Source organism: Dendrobates tinctorius, unplaced genomic scaffold, assembly GCF_039654945.1.
Source record: "Dendrobates tinctorius isolate UK_male_01 unplaced genomic scaffold, ASM3965494v1 ptg000020l, whole genome shotgun sequence".
Taxonomy (NCBI): domain Eukaryota; kingdom Metazoa; phylum Chordata; class Amphibia; order Anura; family Dendrobatidae; genus Dendrobates; species Dendrobates tinctorius.
This window is the reverse complement of record NW_027361688.1, coordinates 1,932,999-1,945,009: the sequence shown is the minus strand read 5'-3', so window position 1 is coordinate 1,945,009 and position 12,011 is coordinate 1,932,999. Positions and strand designations below refer to the sequence as shown.

The 12,011-nt window shown below is 49.0% G+C and overlaps 1 protein-coding gene across 2 annotated transcripts in view; it reads right to left on the bottom strand.

Moving 5' to 3' along the window:
• The window catches only part of ITPR2 (inositol 1,4,5-trisphosphate receptor type 2), a 285,461-nt gene that overhangs the window by 111,167 nt on the left and 162,283 nt on the right, over nt 1-12,011 (bottom strand). For both annotated transcript variants that reach the window (XM_073567437.1, XM_073567438.1), the window contains 4 exons: nt 8,526-8,646; nt 8,206-8,396; nt 7,283-7,425; nt 5,827-5,935 (listed from right to left, as the gene is read on the bottom strand). In XM_073567437.1, coding sequence (XP_073423538.1) covers nt 5,827-5,935; nt 7,283-7,425; nt 8,206-8,396; nt 8,526-8,646 — 564 coding nt within the window. The remainder of the gene's footprint in view (nt 1-5,826; nt 5,936-7,282; nt 7,426-8,205; nt 8,397-8,525; nt 8,647-12,011) is intronic.

Genomic DNA, 12,011 nt, shown 5'->3' with positions numbered 1-12,011 from the left:
TAGTAGTTATATTCTTGTACATAGGGGCAGTATTATAGTAGTTATATTCTTGAACATAGGGGCAGTATTATAGTAGTTATATTTTTGTACATAGGGGCGGTATTATAGTAGTTATATTCTTGTACATAGTGGGCAGTATTATAGTAGTTATATTCTTGAACATAGGGGCAGTATTATAGTAGTTATATTTTTGTACATAGGGGCGGTATTATAGTAGTTATATTCTTGTACATAGGGGCAGTATTATAGTAGTTATATTCCTGTACATAGGAGGCAGTATTATAGTAGTTATATTCTTGTACATAGGGGCAGTATTATAGTAGTTATATTCCTGTACATAGGAGGCAGTATTATAGTAGTTATATTCTTGTACATAGTGGGCAGTATTATAGTAGTTATATTCTTGTACATAGGGAGCAGTATTATAGTAGTTATATTCTTGTACATAGGGGGCAGTATTATAGCAGTTATATTCTTGTACATAGGGGCAGTATTATAGTAATTATATTCTTGTACATAGGGGGCAGTATTATAGTAGTTATATTCTTGTACATAGGGGCAGTATTATAGTAGTTATATTCTTGTACATAGGGGCAGTATTATAGTAGTTATATTCTTGTACATAGGGGCAGTATTATAGTAGTTATATTCTTGTACATAGGGGCAGTATTATAGTAGTTATATTCTTGTACATAGGGGGCAGTATTGTAGTAATTATATTCTTGTACATAGGGGGCAGTATTATAGTAGTTATATTCTTGTACATAGGGGGCAGTATTATAGTAGTTATATTCTTGTACATAGGGGCAGTATTATAGTAGTTATATTCTTGTACATAGGGGCAGTATTATAGTAGTTATATTCTTGTACATAGGGGCAGTATTATAGTAGTTATATTCCTGTATATAGGGGCAGTATTATAGTTGTTAGATTTTTACTTCTGGACACAAAAAGTTCATAGATGGCGGAGCTAATAAAGGATTCTGTGACATAACTGTCTGACATGTTTATTGGGACATCTTACTTAGCTGCTGTCCTTTAACCTGGCAGAATGAATCCTGCAGGAGTTACAGTCATGTAAGTCCCGGAGGAGCTGGTCGGACATAGGCCCCTTTCACCATTAGTGTTCATTACAATAAATTAATATGTATATAATCCAGCTCAGGCCATAAAACGAGCTGCGTATCTCGGGTGAGGACACAAGCAGACGGGTCTGATGTTAAGATTTTACAACATCCGGTAAAGTAGATAAAACGCGTTGGACACTTGGTTTTCGTCCAGCTTTAATCGCCATTGATTTGCTCTGTGTGACAATTCCTAGTGAGGGAAGACGGTGCGGAGAAACGACAGGTTATTATGTTCGGCCTGGAAGACTTTCTGAAAGATCTTATTTCCTAAATCATAGCTTTGTTCAAAAATCAAAACTAATCTGTGCAGAAAATTCTTCTTGCCACAGTGCGCTGCGCTTACTTCATACCCCAGTTTTGCTCCTGTGTGAACTTAAGTGTGCGGACAAGGACCTTGGAACAGCAGAGCCGAATGTGCGGACAAGCAGAGCAGAGTGTACGGGCAAACACCCTGGAAGAGCAATGCAGAGTGTGCAGACAGGCAGCCTGTAACAGCAGAACTGTGTGTAAAAAGCACCTTGGAACAGTAAAGCTGAATGCACAGACAATCACCTTGGAACAGCAGAGCTGAGCATGCAGACAGGCACCCTGGAACAGCAGAGCTGAGCATGCAGACAGGCACCTTGGAACAGCAGAGCTGAGCATGCAGACAGGCACCTTGGAACAGCAGAGCTGAGCATGCAGACAGGCACCTTGGAACAGCAGAGCTGAGCATGCAGACAGGCACCTTGGAACAGCAGAGCTGAGCATGCAGACAGGCACCTTGGAACAGCAGAGCTGAGCATGCAGACAGGCACCTTGGAACAGCAGAGCTGAGCATGCAGACAGGCACCTTGGAACAGCAGAGCTGAGCATGCAGACAGGCACCTTGGAACAGCAGAGCTGAGCATGCAGACAGGCACCTTGGAACAGCAGAGCTGAGCATGCAGACAGGCACCTTGGAACAGCAGAGCTGAGCATGCAGACAGGCACCTTGGAACAGCAGAGCTGAGCATGCAGACAGGCACCTTGGAACAGCAGAGCTGAGCATGCAGACAGGCACCTTGGAACAGCAGAGCTGAGCATGCAGACAGGCACCTTGGAACAGCAGAGCTGAGCATGCAGACAGGCACCTTGGAACAGCAGAGCTGAGCATGCAGACAGGCACCTTGGAACAGCAGAGCTGAGCATGCAGACAGGCACCTTGGAACAGCAGAGCTGAGCATGCAGACAGGCACCTTGGAACAGCAGAGCTGAGCATGCAGACAGGCACCTTGGAACAGCAGAGCTGAGCATGCAGACAGGCACCTTGGAACAGCAGAGCTGAGCATGCAGACAGGCACCTTGGAACAGCAGAGCTGAGCATGCAGACAGGCATCTTGGAACAGCAGAGCTGAGCATGCAGACAGGCACCTTGGAACAGCAGAGCTGAGCATGCAGACAGGCACCTTGGAACAGCAGAGCTGAGCATGCAGACAGGCACCTTGGAACAGCAGAGCTGAGCATGCAGACAGGCACCTTGGAACAGCAGAGTTGAGCATGCAGACAGGCACCTTGGAACAGCAGAGCTGAGCATGCAGACAGGTACATTGGAACAGCAGAGTTGAGCATGCAGACAGGCACCTTGGAACAGCAGAGCTGAGCATGCAGACAGGCACCTTGGAACAGCAGAGCTGAGCATGCAGACAGGCACCTTGGAACAGCAGAGCTGAGCATGCAGACAGGCACCTTGGAACAGCAGAGCTGAGCATGCAGACAGGCACCTTGGAACAGCAGAGCTGAGCATGCAGACAGGCACCTTGGAACAGCAGAGCTGAGCATGCAGACAGGCACCTTGGAACAGCAGAGCTGAGCATGCAGACAGGCACCTTGGAACAGCAGAGCTGAGCATGCAGACAGGCACCTTGGAACAGCAGAGCTGAGCATGCAGACAGGCACTTTGGAACAGCAGAGCTGAACATGCAGACAGGCACCTTGGAACAGCAGAGCTGAGCATGCAGACAGGCACCTTGGAACAGCAGAGCTGAGCATGCAGACAGGCACCTTGGAGCAGCAGAGCTGAGCATGCAGACAGGCACCTTGGAGCAGCAGAGCTGAGCATGCAGACAGGCACCTTGGTATATTAGAGCTGATGAAACAGACAGACATTTTGGAACAGTAGAGCCAAGTGTGCAGACAAGTACATTGTGTTATCAGAAAGAAGAAGAGCTATTAATGAACAGTCGGTGGAGTAACTGAAATGTTTTTGTGGTGTTTCCCATTAATTTGTGATGTTTTTAACTCTCGGTAACTTTCAGTCGACATCTGTAGAAATGTTCACGGAGGGGTTAAGGAGCGTTCATCAGCGGCCGGTGTCAGTCTTCTGCTTTGCTCTTTAAAGCTGTCAATTGGGAACAAATTGCAATTACAGAACATGCGATTAACTGCTGACGGCGAGATTAACGGAAAGGAGGAAAAAAAAAAAATATATTTTTTTTTTCAACTTTTGCCACATAAATTTATCCTGTTCCAGAAAAGATATAAGAGCGATGGGAATGACAGTGACGGGTGATCGCGGCTGAGAAATGGGCATCAGGAAGCCAGACGGGCCCTTACTCAGCAGCACCGAGCGAGCGACGGACGGGAATGAAGAGCTTCTCTGTCAGGTCGTCACCTTCCAGAATATCTCTGCGAGGCGGAAATTCTGTAATTCCTTTAGTCTGGCATTAAATATCTTCCATTTAAACAGATGGGTTTAAAAAATTATGCAGCAAATAAATAATACTGCCATATGTTATGCAAAACAAACCGCCATACTGTGCTCCAAAAAGTTCCATACAGTTCAAAATACTGCCATATAATACCCCAAAACAAACCGCTATAAAACAGGACCATACAGTACAGAAAAATACTGTCATATAAGTAACCAAAACAAACCGCCATGCAATGCTCAAAAAAGAACATCACTAATACTGCCATACAGTAAACAAACCAAGTGCTCAAAAAGCAGTACCACAGAGGACACAAATAATACTGCTAAAAATCATTCAAAATTACACATGCGGTGCTCAAAGCAATGTCATGCAGGGCATAAATAAAACCGCCATGCAGTGCTTCACATAATATCATGCAGTAAGTATATAATATTGCAATATAGTAGTCAAACCAAACCACCATACAGTCCTAAAAAAACAGTACCATAAAGCACATAAATAATACTGACATATATTACTAAAAATAAACCACCACACAGTGCTCAAAAAAATCATCATGCAAAGCAGAGAGAATACCGCCAGACCACACTCAAACCATGCCCCGCTTTGAAAACCATAAAGTGCATAAATAATACGGCCATATAGTCCTCAAAGTGAAAAAACCCCCAGAAAAACAGTACCATGCTGAGCGTAAATAATACTGCGACACAGTGACCAATTAACACCCGCCACACCCACCTGTACAGCACAAACACCGCACCATCAAGAAAAAAAGAAGGCTATTAAGCTCAGAACCAAGTGTTTCCGCGGGTTTCCTCCAGGTGCTACGATTTCCTCCAGCAAACCAAAGACATCCTGAGAATGTAGATTGTGAACCCCTATGGGGACAATGATTAATATCGCTATATACATGAGTAAAATAAAAAAAAATATTGTACCGCCACTTAGTGTCTGAGTAAAACCACCATAAAGTGGCTAAATAATAGAAATGAATAATTCTACATAAGTTCTGCCATACAGTGCACATACAATAATACGGAAACGTACGTAAATACTGTGCTTCTTCCATAAAGTGCCTAAATAATCCTTTTATACAGCGTCCAAATAGGAAGTTCCATGTAATGGTCAAATACAGATGAAGAGGACGGACCCAAGAAACTCGTTATACGGGTGCCAAAATAGTACCGCCATGCAGTGCCGTTCGGCAGGAGCATAAGACAGAGGCCAAAAGACATTTCTACCCCAGAGTGAGTAAATACCTCCGCAACCTGATGGTTTTGTAACTTTTGCGATATTCTCAAGCACTAGTATTACGGCAGAACGTGAGTATAGATGATGGCGGTACAAAGGAGACCAGAACTTCTCTGCATCATCCAGACGCACTGACCGAGGCCACAGAAAGTGATGGGACGGCGGCCACTAGTGGACACCCTCATCATTACAGCGAGGAGCCGAGTGGATTTCTGATTATCAAGGCAAATGTATCACATCGTGGCAATAATAAAAAGTGAATTAAGGTGGCGGTATTATAAATTACATTAGATCACCCTGATTAATGCTGGAAAACGAACATTTAGGGACAATTAATGTGTGGGTTTAGTCATTCCGCCGACTCCGATTACATTAATATTGGCTCCGAAAAGCCGGAAGGGCAATTCTACGTAATATTAAGCTGTTTTTGGGGGGGGTTATTAACCCAATACCCCATTTGAATCCTATGACAACACTTCCTGGCAAGGACTGCAATTTATCGCTCACTTTACTGTCTACATCATCTATGAATTCCTTGGTTGGGGTGTGATGATCAAGTGTGCAGCAGGCGGGCGATCAGGCGGTGGGCGATCAGACGACGGTCTCCCCTCACCCCTCCTTTCAACACTTCCCTAAGACAACACTTCCTGGCAAGGACTCTAATTTCTCGCTCACTTTAAGGTCTACATCATTTATGAATGCTTTGATCGAGTGTGCAGCAGGCGGGGGGATTGTACAGCGGGCGATCGATCGGCGGTCTCCCCTCCCCCTCCTACCTGCTCGCTGAAGCCGTCCTTCTTGTCCAGCATCTCTCGCAGCGTCTGCAGGATTTTGATACAAAGCTTCTCTTCTTTCTCCATCAGTTTCTTCGTGTGATTGATCAACCTGTGAAATCGCACTCATTAGCTTTTCCATGGCTGGGGGGGGGGGGTAATATGTAGAGATCCTCCCCGGCGATCGCCGGGCGATCGTGATTTTACTTTTGACGTGGAGTGTGCCGGCTTTTTTAGATGTGTGCTTGGAAAATGATCATTATGTCGCCGGGGGGTTACAGAGAAGCCAAAACTCCATTACAGGGTCGAGAGCGGTGAACGAACAGAACCGCGGTGAGGAAAGAACTTAAAGGGGCTCTCCACATAAAGGTTATGGACCAACATGGCAGAAAGCACTGAGCACCGATAAAATACTGGCAACGCAGCTGTACGGTAATGATAATGAGAGGACTCTGCTGACCCTGCCCACTAATGAAGAGATGACTCTGCTGACCCCGCCCGCTAACGAGGAGATGACTCTGCTGACCCCGCCCGCTAATGAGACGACTTTGTTGACCAAGCCCGCTAACAAGGAGATGAATCTCCTGACCCAGCCCGCTAACGAGGAGATGAATCTGCTGACCCAGCCCGCTAACGAGGAGATGAATCTGCTGACCCAGCCCACTAACGAAGAGATGAATCTGCTGACCCAGCCCACTAACGAGGAGATGAATCACCTGACCCAGCCCGCTAATGAGGAGATGAATCTCCTGACTCAGTCCACTAACGAGATGACTCTGCCACCCCAACCCGCTAACAAGGAGATGAATCTGCTGACCCAGCCCGCTAACAAGGAGATGAATCTGCTGACCCAGCCCGCTGACGAGATGACTCTGCTGACCCAGCCCGATAACGAGATGACTCTGCTGACCCAGTCCGCTAACGAGGAGATGACTCTGCTGACCCAGTCCGCTACGAGAGGCCTCTGCTAACCCCGCCCACTAACGAGATGACTCTGCTAATCTTGTCCGCTAACGAGGAGATGACTCTGCTGACACCACCCTCTAATGAAGAGATGACTCCGATGTACTTGCCCTCTAATGAAGAGATAACTCCGCTGACCCTGCTCTCTAATGATGACATGACTATATTGCCCTCCTGCCTCTAATAAGATGACTCTGTCTTCTAATGATTAGATTACTCTGTTGTTACCACCCTCTAATGATAATGAGACTACTCTGCTGATTCTCCTCTAATGATAATGAGATGACTCTGCTGATGCCCCTCTAATGATAATGAGACTACTCTGCTGATTCCCCTCTAATGATGAGACTACTCTGCTGATTCCCCTCTCATGATAATGAGATGACTCTGCTGACCCCACCCTCTAATGATAATGAGATGACTCTGCTGACCTCTGCCTTTGATGAAACAACTCTGCCCTTTAATGATGAGATGACTCTGCCCTGACAGCACTTACTTGGACATAAAGGCTCCGCACCGGATCCGAGCATCGGTCCCATCAGGAAACAGGAGTTCGGGGCTGTGCAGAACGTCGACAAGGACCGAAAATTCGGCCAAAACCATGGAACTGAACTGCTGCTCCAGAGAGGCCACGACGTCCTGGAAATGAGAGGAACCGCAATAAGGATCTCACACAATGTAACATTTTACTAGATCTGATGATCAGCAATCACAGGAGAAACTTGGCAATAAGTGTTCAATTTCCCTGCAGCGCCACCAGAGGAAAAACTAGGTATTACACACTGCCCATTGAAATCAATGGGCTTTTCTTGGAATATATAAACATACTGGGTCCCAAAAAGTGACATATAGCATTTTCCCGTTTTGTGTATGCAGCTCCGATGCAGATCTTTCTGTCTCCAGGGTTACAGACTAAAAGCAAACCCTTTGTAGTCTGATCCTGTAGTCATATGTTAATCCACTCACTTCATTTTTGAAGATGGAGCTGAAGTAGGGGAGACCGTAATCAGTGCTCATGCCACATAGGTCTGCATTGCAGCTGCATACACAAAACGGGGAACCTTTAATAATTTATTTTTTATTTTTGAAGCAAAAACAGTACAGGATTATTTTCTATAAAGGGACACAAACATCAGCAAATCATGTAGATGCAGTTCTCACAGTCACCACTAGATGCCAGTAGAGCATAACACAGTGAGACAGAAAATCATCTCACTTTACAACGTGTTGTGAAAGTGAATGCTATCGATTTAGGATCACTGTTAAGTGGCGTTAATGATGGGATGACACATTTTTATTTATTTTTCTTTGAACATAAACCTAATAATCCAGAATATCCAGTAATCTGGCATTTGCTTTACTCCGGGCTTCCACTCTAGTGATTGGTTGGTTCAGAGCAGGAATCACACCTCCTCTTACCTGCAGCTTCTCGATGATGTTCCTGTAGTCCCAGCCGGGGCTCCCCAGGACGTCTTTGAATCGGGGCCCGGTGCGGGCCGTCATTCTCCAGCCCATGGCCGCCCGCTGCACCATGGTGGAATGGCTCTTTAAGAAAAGCGTATTCACCTGACTGTCCAGATCCACTGGGATGGCGATCCCTCGATTTTTTGCTTTTTTTTGGAGGATAAAAAACATTAATGGGCGTATAATATCGGGACACACTGTCATTACCCCCGGAGCAGGAGCTCGGGCAGCCACAAGTGAGGGGCCTGCGCCCACCCACAGACGTTCACACTCACCCACTTCTGCCAGAGTCTTTATACACGACTCCATCGAGGATTTCTGCGCCGGGTTCGGCCACGTGCAGTTATAAATACGGAAAGCCGACTGCAGGAGCTGAATGAAGACCGGCTGGTGGGTCTGCGGAGAGAGCACAGCGCCAACTGTGAGCGCAGGAAAGAGCACAGCGCCATCTGTGAGCGCAGGAGAGAGCACAGCGCCAACTGTGAGCGCAGGAGAGAGCACAGCGCCATCTGTGAGCGCAGGAGAGAGCACAGCGCCATCTGTGAGCGCAGGAGAGAGCACAGCGCCAACTGTGAGCGCAGGAGAGAGCACAGCGCCAACTGTGAGCGCAGGAGAGAGCACAGCGCCATCTGTGAGCGCAGGAGAGAGCACAGGAGAGAGCACAGCGCCAACTGTGAGCGCAGGAGAGAGCACAGCGCCAACTGTGAGCGCAGGAGAGAGCACAGCGCCAACTGTGAGCGCAGGAGAGAGCACAGCGCCAACTGTGAGCGCAGGAGAGAGCACAGCGCCATCTGTCAGCGCAGGAGAGAGCACAGCGCCATCTGTCAGCGCAGGAGAGAGCACAGCGCCATCTGTCAGCGCAGGAGAGAGCACAGCGCCATCTGTCAGCGCAGGAGAGAGCACAGCGCCATCTGTCAGCGCAGGAGAGAGCACAGCGCCATCTGTCAGCGCAGGAGAGAGCACAGCGCCATCTGTCAGCGCAGGAGAGAGCACAGCGCCATCTGTCAGCGCAGGAGAGAGCACAGCGCCATCTGTCAGCGCAGGAGAGAGCACAGCGCCATCTGTCAGCGCAGGAGAGAGCACAGCGCCATGTGTGAGCGCAAGAGAGAGCACAGCGCCATGTGTGAGCGCAAGAGAGCACAGCGCCATCTGTGAGCGCAAGAGAGAGCACAGCGCCATCTGTGAGCGCAAGAGAGAGCACAGCGCCATCTGTGAGCGCAAGAGAGAGCACAGCGCCATCTGTGAGCGCAAGAGAGAGCACAGCGCCATCTGTGAGTGCAGGAGAGAGGACAGCGCCATCTGTGAGCGCAGGAGAGAGGACAGCGCCCTCTGTGAGCGCAGGAGAGAGCACAGCGCCATCTGTGAGCGCAGGAGAGAGCACAGCGCCCTCTGTGAGCGCAGGAGAGAGGACAGCGCCCTCTGTGAGCGCAGGAGAGAGCACAGCGCCCTCTGTGAGCGCAGGAGAGAGCACAGCGCCCTGTGTGAGTGCAGGAGAGAGCACAGCGCCATGTGTGAGTGCAGGAGAGAGCACAGCGCCATGTGTGAGCGCAGGAGAGAGCACAGCGCCATGTGTGAGCGCAAGAGAGAGGACAGCGCCATCTGTGAGCGCAAGAGAGCACAGCGCCATCTGTGAGCGCAAGAGAGAGCACAGCGCCATCTGTGAGCGCAAGAGAGAGGACAGCGCCATCTGTGAGCGCAGGAGAGAGGACAGCGCCCTCTGTGAGCGCAGGAGAGAGCACAGCGCCCTCTGTGAGCGCAGGAGAGAGCACAGCGCCCTGTGTGAGTGCAGGAGAGAGCACAGCGCCATGTGTGAGCGCAGGAGAGAGCACAGCGCCATGTGTGAGCGCAGGAGAGAGCACAGCGCCATGTGTGAGCGCAAGAGAGAGGACAGCGCCATCTGTGAGCGCAAGAGAGCACAGCGCCATCTGTGAGCGCAAGAGAGAGCACAGCGCCATCTGTGAGCGCAAGAGAGAGGACAGCGCCATCTGTGAGCGCAGGAGAGAGGACAGCGCCCTCTGTGAGCGCAGGAGAGAGCACAGCGCCCTCTGTGAGCGCAGGAGAGAGCACAGCGCCATGTGTGAGCGCAGGAGAGAGCACAGCGCCATGTGTGAGCGCAGGAGAGAACACAGCGCCCTGTCACGGGGGCTTAGTTCAACTAAGGCTGAAATACCCGGGGCCCCTGTGGTGTCCCTTTTACTAGGGGAAACCCTGTCTGACCCTCAACCCAGGGTTTTTGCTGAAGGTGCAAATGCCTGAGCCTCGGACCTTTCCTTATCTCCTGCTCAGCCCTGCACTTAACCCTCCACCCTCCACCCAGTGAGAAGTCACACCACCAAAGCTCCCACACAAATAATGACAGACAGGGAGAACTTAAACTGCACTGCGCCGCACACACACAGGAATAAACAGTAATGTGAACAGGGCACAACTAAACACAAATATGGGAAGGAGAAAGGATAACGACGGATCATACGACACCAGATATGAATCTCTCTCTCTTGAACACCTCCACTCCAGACCGGAACCACTTAGTATGAAACACAAGCTATAATCGGCGACGCCCATATGCCAGTATGACTATTTAAAGACCGTGGGCGTGACTAACCTTCCAACCTGGTCTCCAGCAGGATTAACCCCCGAGAGCCTGAAGATCAAACCGGCGCCACTGAGGCTATAGTGGCTGGAGGTGGAACTACCTCTGCCTGCCGGATGCTGTGGTGTGAACAGCGTCCGACATGACAGTACCCCGTCTTCTACGAGGGACCCCAGGGCCCTCAAGACTCATAGGACCCGGCTTGTCCGGATGACGACGGTGAAAAGAACTGACCAGCCGATCCGCATGTATGTCTGAGGCTGGAACCCAAGACCTCTCCTCTGGACCATACCCCCGCCAGTGCACCAAATACTGAAGAGTACGGCGTACTACTCGAGAGTCCACCACCTTGGCGACCTCGAACTCTAACTCGCCATCCACCATGACTGGAGGTGGCATCGGCGTCGTGTCCACCAAGCCTACCACCTTTTTCAATAAAGCCCTGTGAAAAACGTTATGTATTCTGTACACCGCAGGAAGTTCCAACCGATAAGCCACTGGGTTAATGATGGCAGAAATCCTAAAAGGCCCAATAAACCTTGGACCTAGTTTTAAAGATGGGATTTTGAGTTTTATGTTCTTCGTAGCTAACCACACCCATTCACCCACACACAGGTCCGGACCTGGCACGCGTCTACTGTCAGCCACCCGTTTGTACCTGGCACTCATGCTCAACAAACGCTGTTTCACCCGCCTCCAGACTGATGACAATTGGGCTCCTAGCTGATCCTCCTCCGGGACACCCCCGGAGTCACCCTGACGTAAGGTACAAAACTGAGGATGTTGACCGTACACACAAAAGAATGGAGACTCTCCTGATGACTCTTGGCGGTGATTATTTAATGCGAATTCGGCCAGAGGAAGGAAAGTAGACCACTCCTCCTGGTTGTCGTACACAAAGCATCGTAAATACTGTTCTAGATTTTGGTTCATGCGCTCAGTTTGTCCATTAGACTGTGGATGAAACGCCGATGAATGTGACAACTTGATCCCCAACCTAGAGCAAAAAGCTTTCCAAAACCTCGCCACAAATTGCGTACCCCTATCAGATACTATGTCAGACGGTACTCCGTGGAGTCTGACCACCTCCTTCACAAATACCTGAGCCAACGTCTTAGCATTGGGCAAAGAGGACAACGCCACAAAATGCGCCATCTTTGAAAAACGG